Source organism: Hemitrygon akajei, chromosome 13 (assembly GCF_048418815.1).
Source record: "Hemitrygon akajei chromosome 13, sHemAka1.3, whole genome shotgun sequence".
Lineage (NCBI taxonomy): Eukaryota > Metazoa > Chordata > Chondrichthyes > Myliobatiformes > Dasyatidae > Hemitrygon > Hemitrygon akajei.
In genome coordinates this window covers 18310674-18330656 of record NC_133136.1, presented here as the reverse complement: position 1 = coordinate 18330656, position 19983 = coordinate 18310674, and the positions used below count along the sequence as shown (strand labels likewise).

Genomic DNA, 19983 nt, shown 5'->3' with positions numbered 1-19983 from the left:
TTTGGCATTGATTTGAATATGAAAATAGTATAGCAGGATCACCAGAAAGCTTAATTAATTTTTGATGCATTTTGGAAGAAAATATATTTAGCATTGATAGATATGATTGAAAAAAATATTGGGGCAAATTGTACTATATTACTTACCATTCAAACTTTTCTCAGTTAGTTCATATTATACACATGTACCATTGAGCTAAATGCTCATGAACAGCAACTGTCAAAGCACATTTAGTACTGTAAAACTTCTCAAAACTATACAGGATAGTTATCAAATAAACATTTATACCGCAGCACGAGAAAGATGAAAAAAAGTTGAAATAATCAAAGCCATGGTGAATACTTTAAGAAACAAATTAAAGGGGAGGGAGAGAGTGAGAGGAAGAGGGGGAGAGACTGAAAGCTTAGAGAAGAAATTCCAGACTTTGGGAACTAGGCTGCTGAAGTCATGACTACTTACGTTAGGAGGATTAACCTTGGGAATGATTAAGAGTCATAGGATTTGAAAACAAGAATGGAAGTTCAACATCAAGCTATTACTCGTCAGCATGCTTTGGGGAGAATATGCGAACAGGAACTGTTACCAATTGTGGAGTTTTGGATGGCCTTAAGCTTATAATCAGTTGGTTGAGGGAAGGCAGCCAGATCAGCATTGGACAGGGGTAACCAAGGCATGATTAAGGATCAAGAGAGGAACCAGAAAAGGTTGTGATTTTGAAACGTGTAATCTTATAGTTTTATCAGTTTGGCTTTCATTTTCAATTTGTGCTTAACACTGCTCCTGACATAGTCCTCTACAGTTTCCATTGAAGGAGGCTTGGTTTTCTGGCTGGATGGTTAGAGTGAAAGATATAATGAGGTTAAAGATGGTGGTAGAATAATTCTAATGCCAAATGCCTCACAGATATCCCAATTTTGAATTGATTTGTTCTGAATCGGTCCCAAAGGTCAAGACAATGGTCATCCCTCACAGCACAATTTCAGATATCCTCAAAGTGAAGATATGACTTCATCTCCTCCATAAGAGATATGCAGTGGTCAGAGATATAATGCTTCCTATGAACTCTGTCTTGAGTAAATTCTTCTGTGACAAAGACAGATGAGATGCAGACTACACCAAATAGCACAGTGGCAGTACAGAGATGTATAGATAGTCACTGAGCCCATATCTTTGGATGCTGCTGCCAAGGTAGAGATCAGGCAAAGACTGAAGTTCTCTGCTTTGAATCCCTGCTGTGAATTTTGTGAGATTTTTTAAAATCTAAAAATCGATAATATAAATTGATTAAAGGACAAACGTATACTTTGAACTGATACTTTGAACTTCAACTAATAAACTGAGAGACCAATATTTCAATAAAACTTTGAAGCTACAATGCTTACCCATTACCATAGGAATTTTGATGTCTGTTGTGTATTATAATAAGGTTTGGGAATTGACAAACATCATTATGTATCTCTCACTGATGCTTAGAAATGTAGAGCTCTTAATGTACTTTTTTGCTCTCTTCTTTGAAACAGGCTTAGGAATTGAGCTGTTTATTTTACTGACTTCCATTTCTGTAGAATGTGCCCATCTTTTCAACGCAGTGCAATCATTTCTCTGCAGGTCCAGAAGGTTGCAACCTTTTTATCTATCACCTTCCTCAGGAGTTTGGAGATGCTGAGCTCATGCAAATGTTCCTGCCTTTTGGTAATGTCATCTCCTCAAAAGTGTTTGTGGACCGAGCGACAAACCAAAGTAAATGCTTTGGTGGGTACAGATAAAAAAAATGTTCAATTGCTATTCTGTCAGACATGGTTTTAAAAAACTATATTTTGTGTCAAGACACTGAAATAATTATGTCTAAAATATGGATCATTGCATAATCAAATTCTGCTCTTCTGTAGTTTATTGCTTAACCTTTCCCCTCAGCAACCCAGATGGGGTTTTAACCAACAATATATTTTGCTGAGGGAAAATGGTTGAATTATAGTAAACATTATAATATTCCTGCTTTGTTTTTAGATAACCAGATGCCCTTGTACGTAGATGTGCAGAATACTGTATTTCCTTGAATAGAACAAAGTCCTTGAATACACTTTGTACATAGAGTTATTGTTTGCTGCTGAAAACCTAAACAGAATCATAAAAATCAACAATCTTCCGACTAACAAAACTGTTTTGGAGCAAGCACAAATCCTGGCTTGAAAATGAGATGTAGCTAAACTTGAGTAGTTTCTAGATTAAATTGATGTGCTAGGTTCTGTGATCTTGGGACCTGAATACAGCCAGCTCAAGTTTTTAGATTTGGGTTGCTATTTATCAAGAAAGTGAAGTGAAAGGTTTTAGCTGAATCAATCACTTTAGCCACCGAGCTGTATGAGGGAACAAGGAAAGCTACAATTTGGATTTAACATGAATTTGGTCGTTATTGAAGAAGATTCCTTTTCTGAGATAGATGGTGTAAATGGTTCACAGCTGAGCTGCTCCCAGGCCCTTACTGTTATCACTGTGTATTTTTATTAAAGTAAATCACATTTGTGTTGGCTAAAGTCTAATAAATCAATGGTTCCAAATTTGCCAGATTTTCCAAATTAAAAACTTAAAAGGATGAATCCCGAGTTACCACCAAAGCTCCTGCATAAAGTAACTCTTTATGTGTTGGTTGTATGTTCTTGTGTTTTATTTTTCTGCTGCCGTTACCAAGCTCAGTAGTTACATGTGAGGTTAAGTTTTGCTCTGTAAGATAAAGACAGTCGATTGTATTCAAGGAAATAAGATATTTATTCAGTTAACCTGTACATGGTGGAACAAACTTAAAATACAAAATAAATTTGTTGACGATTATAAGCAGATGACTTAAAATAATGTTTGAAATTTCCAGATAAAAATTCTCAAACAGGATCAAAAGCTGTAAGTGAGTCCCACTGTAAACTTCTCTACTGATTTCATGGCCTAATCTAGCACATTTTGTAGTACTACAGAATGACCTAGTATGCTGTGTAAACATACTTATTACAGAGAGGATTATAAATAAAAGATAACATCAAAATATTTCATCATTTATACTGTATCAACTTGCTAAGCGTAGAATGTTCAGCAGTTGATTTCTGAAAGAAACCATTCCTTCAGTACTTGGTGGTTTCCTGCACATTACTAGTTGTATGTTTGTTAAAATAAGGAACATCGATTTTCAAAATGTGTTTTGCTGTAACATGGGCTTTGTTGTATATCATCATGTGGTGCACATGTCACTAATAAAATTAATACAAAGTGCTAAAGTTATTTCTAAGAAATTAAATGCTCTATTGGTGTATGCTACAAAATCCGTCTGTGAACAACTGTAATTAGATAAAAAAGCTAAAGGTAATATCTGGCTTTTGTGGTTCTTTAAAGCTTTATTCTATGGCAATTGCCACTATTCTCAATAAAGACCCTCTGAATTTGTCCATGCCAGTGGCACACAGTGAGATTTTGATCTTTCCTGTGTGCAAAAGTGGTAATATATTGTAGCCAAAGTGTATTTTGATCAACTTGTTATTTTGCCTCTTTTTTGAATTTGTGAAATAAGTAAACTAATTTACACATCTAATTGTTCAGCTTTCTGAGTTCCCCAAAGACCAATCAGTATTTTAAACCCTTTAAGGATTTCTATTGTATCGCTGCAAAGCTCAAGAACTCTGCAAAACAGAAATAATCAACTTGTGAAGAAACAGGAATATTCTGCAGAGCTCAAAATTTTATATTAACTTGCAGAAACCCAGTGATCCTGATACTGCAATTATCTTCTAATTACTTACACTTTTCAAGGTGGAAAACTCTTTTTCTGATCCTCAAAGGGTTATCACAGAATTCCAAACTAAAATTTGACATTTATTATGTCTGAGCAATATAGAATGCATTTTGAATGAGTAACTTAATTGAAACTAATTAGAATAAAGGTTAAAAATTTCACATCAGCTGGATATTGTCTGTTTATCTTGTAGGGGTGTGCAGTGACTTAACCATAAACCTGAAAAGTTAATGCAAGCATCCCCAATTCAGTAATTTTTGTGGCTTTTGGTTATATTTTAAATCTTTCTTTGTATGTTGTAAGGATGAATGAAAGTTAACCATCACACTTATATAAAATAATAACCTTCAAAATGGGATTTCCAGACTTCATGAGGCTAGAAATGAATCCCTAGAGATTTGTGTGTTATTAGATTAATCCCCACCCGCTTTCAAATTCTGTGTATCTTTGCATTTGCCGCTGTGCTAGGACATTCCTTCAGTGGAACTAGACTGATAAAACATTATTTCTCCCTGTCCCCCCGAGTGAAGAGACTTGTTTTGCTAATGCATGGAGTTGTCTCAGAACTTCAGCTTTTTAATCAAAATGCTATTCCATTGTCAGTAGGAAATTTCTTGTTGGATAGAACAGGGAGTTTTTCACACAGTATTTCTGAACAAACTTGGGCATAGGGTTGTGAGTTACGCATTGGTAAAAAGTGCAGAAGTTAAACTTAGAGAAAAGAATTTTACTTCATATTTGAATTCCATCCTTCAATATGGCCAATAGTAAATTACTGTGAGTCAAGTCTCTTTAACCACATGAACCTAACAACTGTTGAGAATTAAACTCTTTGAATGCCTGACTTAATTAGGAAAGGGTACCCTACTGAGAACTATGCAGATGATTTCATTTTAATAAACTTCTTTTTTGGATCTGCAAGTAATTGTGCAAATCAGCAGCAGGAGCCCTAATCAGTCTCACGTAAATTGTTCCGTGGGCAGCACGGTGGTGCAGGTAGCAGAGCTGCTGATTCACAGCACTGGAGAGCCAAGTTCAATCCTCACCTTCAGTGGTACTCGTGTGGAGTTTGCTCATTCTCCAGTTGACGGTGTGGATTTCCGCAGGTTCTTCTGGTTTCCACCCACATCACAGAGATGTGTGGGTTGCAAGGTTAATCAGCCAATATAAATTGTTCATTGTTTACAGGCAGATAGAACTTGGGGAATTGATGAGACTGTGAGGGAAAGTAACAAAAACGAATTTGTGTACGATTAATATAAGTAACGGCTTATGAACAGAGCATTCTTAGTGAGCAGAAAAGTGTGGTGATTCTGGATGTTTATATGACTATACAATTGAAAGGCTTACCTATATACAATACTTTTGCACTTAATCCTCATAAGGGAGGTGATTGGTCAATAGTATTAATTGCACTGGAGTAATCATTATCAAAAGAGATTGCACCTCAATAAAGAGTATTAATTCCATGGTTACTTAGTGTTGGTCATTAAAACACTCTCATATTATATTGACAGTGGTGTTCAAATAGGTTGCAGCAACAAATCTAATAATCAAAAATGTATACAGGCACTAATCTCACACAGTTATCAAAATCTTGTGACTACATTCCTTTTAACCTACTGGAGATTTCTAAACTTATCATAAATGTAATGATTTGTCTGTGTTAATCCAGTACCAGACACAGTCGCAAGAATTAATAACAGAACTATCCTATGAGAAAGGATCCTATAAGAAGGGCATATAAAATCTACTAAAGATTCCATGTCACATAGTCTATTTGAGATAAAGATTTAATTAAATGTTCTCCATTAAATCAAGCCATTCTTTGCAATACTTAAATATGAAAAGAAAAAAAAATCAAAGGTTTGCTTTTAATGGCCAGTTTTCTTTCAATACTACCCCTAATCGTCCTCGTATATGCAATATATTTCATTGACACTATAATGGTCATCAGATTTACTCACATCATAGCTAAATTGAAACCAAGATTTACCACATCGTGAATTACTTTAATTGTTTAATTTAATTTGTTCTTTTTCCTGAAGTTGAAACTGTGGAGTATTTTCTCTCACATTTGTTATACATTTGATTACCTGATATTCTGCACATTTCTTTCCTATTTCAAAGGTATCTTGCCTTGCAGCCCTTCCACCATCATCTCAATAGCCCCACTTCTCCACTAAACAACTCCACCCCTCAGCAATTCAAGCAGATAAAACAGGCACATTGTCACCTTTGAGAATTTAAAGTGGATAGAGTGAGAGCCTGTGGTTCTTTGGGACATTAAATTGGTTGAAAATAAATCCTCTTGGCAACAAATATTAGAAATAATAGTTAAACTTGATGACTAAATATTCACCGCCTACACTGTCCACAATTAAACTTTTCATACTGTCTGTTCCGTTGCATTATATTTATTTAAAAAAAACTATAATCTCTGTAAGGAAATAAAGAAAATGTTCTTTCTGCATCAGAATATTATAATAACCTACACAGATTAAAAGCTCTCTTGTATGAGCCTCTTTCAAAGCTTTGGTTTTTAATCTGTATTTACTGGTAATAAAACATGTTAGGATTTATTTTATTAATTCCCATAAATATCTTGTAAATTTGATTAGTGCACCTCAGATTCTGTTTTCAGTAACAACAGATTAAATCCCATTTTTTTAGTTATTAGCTTCAAACTTGATGCCGCAACCATTTTTATTCATTTCTGTTCTCAAACAATCGTATCTGTCTTACAAATAAGGGACTATATTTGTACAATATCAATATAATCTTTTGATTTAAATAGGAGGTAGTTTCAGGCGCCTCACTCATACAACCAGGGAACAGTTCTTACCCCACAACCATCAGGCTCCTGAACCAACATGGATAACTTCACTCATCTCAACACTGAACTGTTGTCCACAACTTGTAGACAAACTTTCAAGGACTCCACAACTCAATGTTATTTATTTACCTTGTTTATTATTTATGCAATTTGGCTTCTTTTGCATATTGGTTGTTTGCCAGTCTTTGTTATTTATAGTTTTTTTCATTAATTTTATTGTTTTCTTTATTTTTCTCTAAATGCCTGCAAGAAAACTAATCTCAAGGTAGTGTACTTTGATAATAAATTTACTTAGAACTTTGAACTCACCTGGTGGAAGTACGTTTTGTGACATTGCTAGTACACATCTTCAGCATTTCAGAAGTTACTGACATGGACGGACTCCTTTTGGCCAATCAAGTTCAAACTGGCCAAACGAACATAATTGAAATAATCCCACTTCCTTTCAGCCTTGTGGGTTAGAACACTTAAAATATCCTTGAAGGAAAAGAGATTGCCAAAATCTGATCTGATGTCCACTAAGCTCATCTTTACTAATCGGTGAGGTGCAAAGCAGATGGTTTATTAAATTCCATCACATTCCTACTGCACTGAGTAAAGTAATCTTGTTCCTCAAAGCTCTCTCCAGGCAGTTCAGCAATTTAGGGTAGACTTCTCATGTCCATTAATAACCTGAAGCAGGGAAGGTCAGTTTTGGATGCATATTTTCAGAGCTAAAATGAATCAAAGTCCTAGTTCTTTCCATACTGATGATATGAATACTAACAAACAAGAGAAAATCTGTAGATGCTGGAAGTCCGAGCAACACAAACAAAACACTGGAGGAACTCAGCAGGCCAGACAGCATCTATGGAAAAAAGTACAGTCAACATTTCAGGCCAAAACCCTTCAGCAGGACAGCTGAGTTCTTCCAGTATTTTGTGTGTGTTGATATTAATATTGATTTCCCTTTCCAGTAAAAAATATTTCTCTCACCCTTTTATTCTTCCCTCCTTCCCTCTCCTTCTATTCCCCACTCTGGCCCCTTACCTCTTCTCTCTGCCTATCAACACTCCCTGGGTCCCTCCTCCTTCCCCTTCTCCTATGGTCCACTCTCCTCTCCTATCAGATTCCTTCCTCTCCAACCCTTTACATTTCCTACCCATCTGGCTTCACCTATCACCTATCACCTTCTAGTTATTATCTTTCCCCTCCTTTTTATTCTATCATCTTCCCCCTTCCTTTCCAGTGCTGAACAATGGTCTTGGTCCAAAACATCGACTGTTTATCCATTTCCATAGATGGTCCTCCAGCATTTTTGTCTGTGCAGCGCCCTAGTTTATAATGTCCCTGTCACCCCAGTCAACTCATTAGGTGATTGAGCAATACAGAGTGTGAACTTTGATGGCAAAATAAGCTGTTGACTTTCAGTACTGGGTGTTTGGAAGGTATGGTTGGTAAAAAGAATCTTTCTCCTTCTGGCTTACAAACAGTGCAGCAAAGGAACCTGGCAGGAAGACCTGGCTCATTTGGTTATTGGAATAGTCACCTATTACCAATCAGCATCTGATAGAAGGAGTGGCTAAGGATTTTTCTGAGCTTTAAACCCAGGGGACGAGGTAGTTAATATTACCCCTGTAATGGACGTCAAAGACTTTTTCTTGCACTTCTTTCTCCTACGTTCTCTAAATGTATAAAAAAAACTACCCTTAAGGTTGCAATATGCCATATACTTTTGTTACTGTCATTAAAAAAGTGTTTATTAAGATATTTATATTCGGATACTGCAACAAATTTTATTTGTCTCATGTCGCATAATTTTTTGTCATTCTTTACAATATAATTATTTCCTCGTAATACATTTGTAATTACTATGTTAAGCATCAAAATATCAGACATAATGATGACATTTATCAGTGTCCTCAGTGATACACTGTAATGATAAAGTTGGTGGGGGTTAAAGTAGCAACTTTTAATGGTATTAATTGACTTTTTACACTACTTTTAAAATAACGTGTTTTAATCAGTTTAGCATGGGATAATAACATGCTGTACTGGCGTTTTCTTTTCATAAGAATTATCTGCTTTCCTCTCATCTCTCTGCTCTTTTCTAATGCCCTATAATATTTTCCTTTAATGTTTATTACCTCAAAAATGTTGACTTCAAGAGCCTCTTGCAGTGATAATTTGATATTCTAATAGCATGCATTTTTAATATGTTAATAACCCATTGAGTCAAAAAAACCTTGAAGTCTTCTGACTTAAATTATCCTCCAAGACAATTTTTTAATTTAAACATCCCAGAAAGATTTGTGTAGACAAATAAACAACCCTCTTTCTCCTGACTACTAATAGCTGCCTCTTCCAATCTGATGAAGAGAAGTGTTGCATGTAGACTGTATCAATAACATCTAAGTGCTTAATAATGGTGCATTTTATCTAGGGGCTTTTGACTAGTCATATATTTATCACCACAAAGGAGTAAATAATGGGTCTTTAGTAGTATAAAATAAACAAAAACAGGAAAGTTAAAGAAACTGAAAATTCCAGGAATTACAGAAAGAGGTAAGAAATGTTAACCTCGTTTTTTTTTAAATTCTGAATGTTGAAAAACCTTCTGTATCTATCAAGATATTTTTGTTCTTCTTCATGAGTAGAGAAATAGCTGAATTACTGCCAGTGTTTAGTTAGTATTGCTTAATCTACTCCTCTGTTTCAGCTAAAATGTTTTGCAGCCAAGTTATAGGTTTTTTTAAAGAAATAGAATTTGATATAAGCATGCAGAGCATGTATAGAATAATAACACTGGCAGTAATTTATTATCTAATGTACCTCAAGATTGGAACAGTAAGGAATGATTGTTAGAAATGCAATTAAGAGAAAATCATTGCTGCCAATAGGGTAGAGAATAAATTATTTTTATTAGTTCTATAAATGATATTCCAACAAAATATAATTGCAGTTATTTTTGTATTTTTTAAAAGAAAATTGATCTAGCCTAAAACTGTCCTCGTTATTGTCCCTGTTAGAATTATATTGATTGATGAAATGTTCATAACTGGCCTTCCTTACCAGATGTCACAGTGGTAATTTGGAGTGAAACAATTCATCTCCACATGTCCTTGTTTTGACTCAGACACAGCCCCGTAAGAACTTTGACTGTTTAAACTGCACAAAGCAGAACACTGTACAGTAATAGAAGTGCCACTCTCATAAGCAGTTTCAGCAAAGAAAATATGCAGAGTAAGATTTCAAAAAGCATAGCCATGTCAATCAGAAATATCAAAGAAAGGGTAATGGAAAATTGTGCAGACTCTGAAGAGTTCACTTTGAAGAAGTTTAAATATCAGAAACAGAATCATATGTTGTAGGATTTGTTGACTATGCAGCAGCAGTACAATGTAATACATAATAATAAAGAACTGAATTAAAGTAAGTCTATATGTATACTAGATAGTTAAAAATAAGTAGTTAAAAATCAGAAATAAAGAAGTAGGGAGCTAGTGTTCATGGGTTCAATGTCCATTCAGAAATCAGATGGCAGAGGGGAAGAAGTTGTTCTTGAATCATTGAGTGTGTGCTTTCACACTTCTGTACCTCCTTCCTGATGTAGCAAAGAGAACAAGGCATGACCTGGGTGTTGGGGGGATCCTTAATGATGGACACCGCCTTTTCAAAGCTTCGCTCCTTGAAGCTGTCCTGGATGCTCCTGAGGCTCGTACCCATGATGAAGCCGACTAAGTTTAAAACTCTCTGCAGCCGATTTCGATCCTGTGCAGCAGCACACCCCCGCCCCCACCCCATTCCAGATGGGGATTCTTCCTAACTCAAGAAATTTTATACTAGATGCCATTGTGACAAATTCATTTTCATTTTTCTCTAATGCCTCCTTATTAGGCATCAGAGAAAACTCATTTGCCTTCTCACAAGAAAACTGTTCAGAAGTCTGTTTTTTTTCGCTACTTAGAATTACAAGTCAAAATGTGAACAGTATCAATAAATAAGGGTTCTAGAAAGAATCACTCAGCACCTATTTGAGGGATTCATTCATCTGGTTTGGAATATTTAATTACCTTAATTGCCTTGTCATTATTCCTTTATTATTTCATTTCCTTAGCTGGTAGAAATAGTAAGAATAAGACAATTATTTCTTTATGCAAACAACTCGTGAAAGTTATGCCAAAATAATCCACTAAAGTTTAGAGCAAGCAACGGGCAATTGTTTACATATCAAATCTAAGTCGCTTCTGAAGGTTATTTTTTATGTTAGACAAAATCATTTCAAACATGCTTAAATATTCCTCTTAAAATAATAAGAGATTAAAGTCTGTTGAGATTGATGTTAACCTAAGAACTGATCTGTCTGCAGTGTTTTTACAAAGAAATGAAAGGCAGAAAATGCTGGCCTGGCAGCGTATATTAATATCATTGTCAGAATTTTTTTTAAATACTGAGACCAAAATGCCCGTTGATATCATGTCTCATTTAAGTATGTTTTAGAGGCACGTGTGCTTCCAGAGCTCTTCAGAAGTGCAGCATCCACCATATTGGTAAAGGCTGCAACCTAGACAACCAACATCTTTTGTGCAGGAACAAAAGCATGGTATAAAGCCCAGGAAATTCTGGGATGAATGGGATGCATCATTATTTACTGTGCATCATAACTTCCCAGGATTTTCACTCCTTCTATCCCTAACCCTGCATCTGTCCCATTTATGTCAAGACAATTATAACTTTCCTCATTTTACATTGGCTTTCTCCCTATGTTTACATTTAGGAGCTCAAAATTTGTAAATCAAATTGGAGCCTCTTTGAATAACTCCTGAAGTCCTTGTGCATCCTGAAAAAACCTGCTTGGTTTGTTTGGTATTTGAGTAATTCTTTCAGTGAAAATTTTGCTATTTAACTAAATAAACATAAAAGCATTTTGCAGTAGATTTAAAAACACAAATGATAGAACAGTTAAGTATTAACTCCAGATAATCAATTTCACATTTTACCTATTTTGTTTGTAATTGATCTTAAATGATAAATTGAATTCTTTATGCATTAGCAAGCTATCAGGTTAAGCTTGTTATCTGCATAAAGTTTTCATTTAAGATATAGTTCTATTAGCAATTAAGTGACATCAGCAATTAGAGGCTTGCTGAGGCCAATCTGTGAAGCCATGAAAAGATACTTCATCTAGGTTTTTGATGTCACCTGCGTAAGCTTTCTGAGATAGTCTTGATTTAAAGTGGTATCCTTAATACACTGAAAATAACCAGTAGTCTGGCATGGACCATTTGGGCTGAAAGGTCTGTTTCCCTATAGATTAACTCAAAAAGATTTTCTTAGGTAAAAGTCAAATTAAGCAAGCCAGTCAAATCTGGAGGGTGTTTTTATTTGGTTGGAAATCAGATTCATCAACAGTTCTCAGTCTGTTAATTCTGTGACCTGGTCCTATTTCTAAGGCCATTTATTTGGACTTCAGTTTCATTGGTCTAGTTTGGCAAAATGTACACACTGAAATCTTCATCTCTGCACACCCCGATTTAAAGTGATAAGATTTTATACTGCAACAATGTAAGGTTGGACCAGACTGATTTCTGACCCTTGATGCTAAGTTTGCCATCAAAAGAGTAAGATTGGTCCAAGAGAGATTTTCCTTCTCCATCTCTGTTTGTTTCTTATTTTGCTCCATCATGGCACTTACTTCTCCCACCTCCCCTCCTGTACTCATGAGTCACCTCTATCTTTCCTGATCAGCAGAAAACAATCCAGCATATCAGATTATACTAGCAATAAAATGATTCAAATCTTCACATTTGCACAAAACAATGAACTGAATTTTGATACAAATACAAGCAGCATTGCATTTAGCTAAAGTAGCTAAATACCTAGAAAACAAAATCAGAAATTAACTTGGTCCAGCCTATGTATAAAAATATTGTGATTACCAGGTTTAAAAAATTGTTAAAGAAATTGTAATAATGATACTTTAATGTATGGGACTTGAACTCTTCAGAGCTTAAATTCTTTGGTTTCCCTGGAGGACGTTTCCATTTAAATGTGGAGGTACCCTTTAAGTGGAAAGAGCAGTCTGGTGAAAGCAAGGGGTTGAGCTGAGGTCTTAAGCAATACAAGCATGAACTGTTATATTAGTTCTTCCTGGCCCACGAAGTTGTAAAACCAATGTTTTTGGCAGGTTTTGTGAGTTTTGACAATCCTGCCAGTGCCCAGGCTGCCATCCAGGCAATGAATGGTTTTCAAATTGGCATGAAGAGGCTGAAAGTACAGCTCAAGAGGCCGAAAGATGCCAACCGCCCTTACTGAACCGCTACAACTCAACTGAGACTTGAGAGCTATTACAGGTAATTTTCAGAATTTCTGGTATCTTCATATATACGTATATATTGTGGTATTTACTTCTGTGATTCCTATCACCATTTTAACCTCTGGTGCCTATTATTTGTATTCAATCAATCCATTCATGGCTATGAGTTCTAAGGTTAATATTTCACAGAATATTGGGATGAATCTAATATTCAAAATTACCAATTGTTTCATAAATGAATATCAAATGTTTGACATCAATAATGGCTTCTTTGAAATGACTTATAAGACTGTAAAGTTTGTATAAGCATCATATTCTCAAAGCATGCAAGACAAGTTAATGTAGTTAATATAAATAAATTGGCAATATTTACGTAGGAAATGCTAATTACTACTATTATTCAACCATAGTTTTGTTTTCCTGAGGTGAACCATTGAATGGAACAGTGTGTATTTATAAAATTATGGGATTTGGAACTAGTTATGGTGCCTTATTTTACAGGTATAATATTGAGCAGACAATCTGTACACAAAATCCATGTGAATGACCATGGTTAGAGTGTTCGGCATGGATATCTAGAGCCTGCAGCCAATGCATGCATTGCATGTAAACAGGGAACTTTATATCTTTTCCAGGATACACAAGTAGCATTGGCATGCTTTTTCTATGATACTAATGTCTGGCCGGAGATTTAACTTTGATGGTTGCTACCAAATCTAACTTGGAATTGGAACTAGTTCATTATTGTCACATGAACTGTGGTATGGTAAAAAAAACTTGTCCTGAATACTGTTTATACAAATCAAATCATTACAACAGGGCATTGATGTAGTAAAAGATAAAACAATACCAATGCAGAATAAAGTGCAAAGCTAAAGAAAAAGTGCAGTGCAGGTAGACAGTAATGGCAGTAGCACAGTAGCGTGGTGATTGGCACAATGCTTTGCAGTACCAGCATCCTGGGTTCAATTCCCGCCACAGCCTGTAAGGAGTGTGTACGTTCTCCTTGTGACAGTGTGGGTTTCCTCCAAGATCTCCAGTTTCCTCCCACAGTCCGAAGACGTACAATTTGGTAGGTTAATTGGCCATTGTATGAGCCTCGTTAACAATTTAGGATTAAATTGCAGATTGCCGGGTGGCGTGACTTGAAAGGCAAGGAAGACTTATTCCATAAATAAAAATAAAAATAACTAAAGAAAAAAGGTGCAAGGTCATAATGCGGCCATTTGTGTCATACTAGGGAACAATTCAATAGCTTTATAACAGCAGAGTAGAAGTTGTCCTTGAGCCTAGATGATCCATGCTTTTATCTTCTGTCTGATGAGAGAGAGGAGAAGAGAAAATGTCCTGGGTGGGTGGCATCTTTGATTAAGCTGTGTGCTTTACTGAAGCACCAAGAGTGAATGAGGAGTCCATGGAGATGAATCTGGCTTATGAGACATGCTGAGCTGTGTACACAAACCTGCACAGTTTCTTTCAGACACTGCGAGGAGTTGCCATATCAAGCCATGATGCGTCCAGATAGGATCTCTGGATGTGCCTCTGGTTAGGGCAGCAGCAGTCCCAAAGGCCACTGTCCACTCCCACTGGCCTTGCTCCCAATGCAACCAACCTGAGAAACAGCAATAACCTGAAATTCATATGAGGCCCAACACAATATAGATCTCCAGCTGGCCAACAGATCAGATCAGTCCCTACACTCAGTTCATGTCAGCAGACTCCTTCATGTTAAATTGATTCATCCTTGATCTAATATTGTCTGTCATTAAGTTAGGCACTTTTCTGCGAGAGCAAAGTGAAATGAGGGAAATGTCTTATGTACATCTAAGGATCTTGAAGCATATGACTGATGGCTGGATGTTCATAATGAAAAGGATGTTATGAATGCAGAGATCAATAAAAAAGGAATCTTCAGTCACAAGGACTTGTTTTTCAAAGCATTACTGTATCTGAATGTCATTTTTTCATTAGGTAACAGGCAATGTACAGTGCAAATTAATGCTGTGCTAAAACAAAAATAAATCCAGTGGTAAAATCAGCTTGATTAGAAATAGCTGTGCATATAATAGTCTTCATTTTAAATGATATTGTGTAGACACTGACATTAGATAGTGGCCTCACCTCAAAGTAATTACATGGTGGATAAATAGGATTATAGCTGTGAAATAATTTTATATACAGTTTTTATATGATTTAAAATACGTTAATAGATTCAGTCCTTTTAAAGCTCAAGCTACAAGCTTCAACTTTCTCTCTTTGCTTGAAGGACGCAATTCTCTCGTGCAAGAAGTATTTTTTAATCTTCTGCAGGAGTCCAGTATTTGATTTTTCCCTTCAGAACAGGGCAGAGTTGCTCTGGGGTTAATAATAGGGTGGGGGGGGGGGGGTGGTGTCAGAAAATGACAATCAACACAGTACAATTAATCAAATCAATAAGAACAAACGCCTTTGAGATTGCAGTAGTGGTCTAAACAAATAATATATTAAGTAAATAGTTATGGCAATAATCAATTTTTTATGTGTTGGACCCATGATTTTAGAAATTCATAGTTTTTCTTCACTCAATGAGCACCAAGTCCATTTCTCTACATGTTGGATGGAATTGGTCCACTCAGAACTCTAACCCAATTCTGTCAGAGAAACATGTGCTTGTACCACAGGCATAAATAAATATTCGATGAATGGTGTAATTCCCCAAATAATGCCTATTTGAAAATAAGTTGTGTCATTTTGCTTTGTGCAACTATCATTGGTCACTCTCAGGATAACCATGTTCTATTAGCACTATTCTCTGAGAAGGTCTCAGCATAAATTAAATAATAATGTCTGCATTTCCCAATTTCTTAAGCTCTGAACCATAAGACAAAAGAGCAGGATTAGGCCATTCAGCCCACTGGGTCTGCTCTGCTATTCCATCATGGCTGATTTATCATCCCACTCAAACGCATTCTCCTGCTTTCCCCTCAAACCTTTGACACCCTGACTAATCAAGAACCTATCAACCTCCACTTTAAATATACCCAATGACTTGGCTTCCATTGCCGTCTGCAGCAATGAATTTCTCTGATTCACTACCGTCTGGATAAAGAAATTCGTCCTCATCTCTGTTTCCACTCTAAGCATCATTATCTCTCTATCTCTCCATCTTCTTTATGAAGTTCCTTAAAATCTATCTCTTAGGCTTAAAGTCTTCTGATGTGACAGCAGAGCCATTGGCTCAGTGCACCTGCAGTCTGCTTTGCCACACTTCGTGCATGGAATCTGCACCATAAAAACACTTGTCCCCCAGTTGCCGTGCTCACGTACGAGCTAGAAGAGGGCCACAGAATGAAAGCCCTGCAGTTCAGTTTTGACCTGCATGATTCCCCTGTCTATGGTTACACCTCAGCTGGGTTATCAACGTAGTGTAGGGTAGAGCTATAAAGGCAGCATCACAGAAAAAACATGCATCTCCACGATGCGAAAACCTGTGGTCCCAGAGTTGTATTCTGTTAGCCCCCAGTCTCCTGGAAAAAACAATGAGATGTTATCATCAATCTTTAAGTAAATATTATTAACACAGAACATAGAACAGTACAGCAAGTACAGGCCCTTCAGCGTGTTATGTTGGCCAACCTTTTAACCTCCTTGAAGATCATCTAACACTTCCATCCAACATAACCCTCCATTTTTTTCCTCCATATATCTAAGAGTTTTTTAACTCTCCCTAATATACCTGCTTCTACTACCTCCCCTGGTGGCACATTCAATGCATTCACCACACTCTGAGTAAAAACCTACCTCTAACATTTCCCTTATACTTTACTCCAATCACCTTAAAATTATGTCCTCTCCTGTTAGCCATTTCCACCCCAAGAAAGTTATTAGCGGCCACATTTTAAACAAAATGACAGCAGAATGGTGAGTGCATGGAATGGGCTGCTGGCAACGGTGCTGGAGGCGGATACGATAGGGTCTTTTAAGAGACTTTTGGATAGGTACATGGAGCTTAGAAAAATAAAAGGCTATAGGTAAGCCTAGTGATCTCTAAGGTAGGGACATGTTCAGCATGACTTTGTGGGCTGAAGGGCCTGTATTGTGCTGTAGGTTTTCTATGTTTCTATGTTTCTAAGTCTGAACTGGTGGGAGTGCAGAGGAGATTCACAAGGATTGTAGTGAAGGCAGTGGAGGCCAATTCTCTGGATGCTTTCAAGAAAGAGTTAGATAGAGCTCTTAAAGATAGCGGAGTCAAGGGATATGGGGAGAAGGCAGGAACGGGGTACTGATTGTGGATGACCAGCCATGATCACAGTGAATGGCTCAAAGGGCCAAATGACCTACTCCTGCACCTATTGTCTATTGTATTGACCTTGCTTGGGATAAAGCCCTGAAGATGGGTCTCACATCAAAACGTTAACTGTTTATTCATTTCCATGGATGCTGCCTGACCTGTTGAGTTCCTCCAGCATTCTGATGTGTGTTGCTCGGGATAGAGTGTTTCATTTGGGATGAGTAGACTGGAGAGGCTAGGCCTGTTTACCTCAGAGCAGTGGAAATTAAGAGGAGACATGATAGAGGCTTATAAAACAATGAAGGGTAGGGTAGGGAACTTTTCCCCTTCCCAGAGGAGAATAACACTAGAGAATATAGATTCGGTGGGAGGGGAAACAGATCTAGAGGAGATCTGAGGGACCCTTTTTCAACCAGAGAACCGGGAATGCATTGCCTGAGAGAATGATGGTAGCAGAGACACAGACATCGTTTAAGAAGTGTCTAAATATCTGAATTGCCTAGACATAGAAGGCAATAGGTCAAGTGCTGGAAGATAGGGTTAATGGGGTTAGTAACCACTGATCGGTAAGGATATGGAGGGCTGAATGGCCTCTTCTATAATACATGACTCCATGGCTTGCGCACTCCCAGTTATGCCACTGGTGTTTAGGGCAGCAATGAAGCTCCTCCAGTTCTGGTGCTGTTCAGGGCTTCCTTCATCATGCCAGTAGCTTCATCACACTCAGATGTAGAAGGATTCTTCATTGCCGTTTCCAAAACAATTTTGTTTTACTAGTCAGGGTTGTCAGCCCTGAGCAGAAGCCTTCAACCTGGAGGACTGGTGACCATTATATTTCTGGCCAGGGGTGACCCTACCAAGAGGCAAAGCATAAAGCCCTGATTCCAGCCAGCATACCTCTCTGGGTCATTGAGGCACACAAGCCTCCAAGCCCTATGTCAAGGTTGTGGTCCTCCATGACATAACACTTTATTGCTACTGTGACCTTAGCTGCCATTGGCAATGCAGTCTCTCTTTGCTCTGAAAGTGAGTTGTGTTTTCAGCCAAAGGCAGATTGCAATGAAGATATTCCAGCTGACATACTATACAGGCTTCTCATCCATTGCCCCTCATAGAGGTGAGATCGAGGTGAAAGTATCTGAGCACCTTGAGTAAATTTGACCTCATCCTGAGACGTTCCTTCACCTCCTCTTACAGCGACATACGATACACTACACTCTTTTTCTCCTGGTCTATACTGAGTTGAAACTCATGTCATAGGTGGAATAGTTTTGAGCAAAGGCCTTGGAGTCAAGTGAAAGTTCTTCAGCCTCTGCTACATGTCCCTCGATAGACAAAGGAAGTCAATCAGGAGTGCATGTCCTTTTTAAATATTATTAGCATGCGTTCCTTCCTACTTTTGAAACCTTGAGAGGCTCTACATGGTCAAGCCTTTGACGGTTCTGGGCTTGTACTCCTTGGAGATTAGAAGAATGGGGGGGTGGGGTGGGAATCATATCGAAACCAATTGGATATTGAAAGGCCTAGACAGACTGCACTTGAACAGGATGTTTTCTAGTGTGGGTGTGTCTAAGTCCAGAGGTACAGCATAGAGTACAAGGATATCCATTTAGAATAGAGATGAGGAGGAATTTCTTTTGTCAGAGGGCAGTTAATCAATGGAATTCATGGGTGTGGATGCCAAGTCATTGGATTTATTTAAAGTGGAGGTTGATAGGTTTTTGATTAGTAAGGGCATCAAACATTACAGGGAGAAGGCAGGAGAATGGAGTTGAGAGGGATTATAAATCAGTCATTGATGGAATGATGGAGCAGACCCAGTGGCCTAATTCAGCTTTGATGTCTTGTAGTCAAAAAAAGATCACTAGTTGGAATATTGAGCTCTAGGTCAGGAGTTACCTGCCCTCCCCAGAATGATGTCCCGGTTCAAGTCATTCTACTGAAAATTCATCTTTTATCTTTTTTCTAAAATTCATCTTTTATCTTTTTTTCAAAGTTTGCAGAGAGATTTTCAAAGTTTGCAGAGAGATTTCGGCCAGTTAGAAGAGAGGGCTGAACGATGGCAGATGGGGTTTAAAGCTGATAAGTGTGAGGTGCTACATTTTGGTAGGAATAATCCAAATAGGACATACATGGTAAATGGTAGGACATTGAAGAATGCAGTAGAACAGAGTGATCTAGGAATAATGGTGCATAGTTCCCTGAAGGTGGAATCTCAACTGGATAGGGTGGTGAAGAAAGCTTCTGGTATGTTGGATTTTATAAATCAGATCATTGAGTATAGGAGTTGGGATGTAATGTTAAAATTGTACAAGGCATTGGTAAGGCCGAATTTGGAGTATTGTGTACAGTTCTGGTCACCAAATTATAGGAAAGATGTCAACAAAATAGAGAGAGTACAGAGAAGATTTATTAGAATGTTACCTGGGTTTCAGCACCTAAGTTACAAGGAAAGATTGAACAAGTTAGGTCTTTATTCTTTGGAGAGTAGAAAGTTGAGGGGGGTCTTGATAGAGGTATTTAAAATTATGAGGGGGATAGATAGAGTTGACGTGGATAGGCTTTTTCCATTGAGAGTAGGGGAGATTCAAACAAGGGGATGAGTTGAGAGTTAGGGGGCAAAAGTTTAAGGGTAACACGAGGGGGAATTTCTTTACTCAGAGAGTGGTAGCTGTGTGGAACGAGCTTCCAGTAGAAGAGGTAGAGGCAGGTTCGGTATTGTCATTTAAAGTAAAATTGGATAGGTATATGGACAGGAAAGGAATGGAGGGTTATGGGCTAAGTGCGGGTCAGTGGGACTAGGTGAG

General features: G+C 37.4%; 1 protein-coding gene across 12 annotated transcripts in view; it reads left to right on the top strand.

Moving 5' to 3' along the window:
- Nucleotides 1-19983, top strand: part of celf4 (CUGBP, Elav-like family member 4) — a 1266734-nt gene that overhangs the window by 1210512 nt on the left and 36239 nt on the right. For all 12 annotated transcript variants that reach the window (XM_073064226.1, XM_073064224.1, XM_073064223.1 and 9 more), the window contains 2 exons: nt 1609-1752; nt 12778-12943. In XM_073064226.1, coding sequence (XP_072920327.1) covers nt 1609-1752; nt 12778-12905 — 272 coding nt within the window. In that variant the 3' untranslated portion in view covers nt 12906-12943. The remainder of the gene's footprint in view (nt 1-1608; nt 1753-12777; nt 12944-19983) is intronic.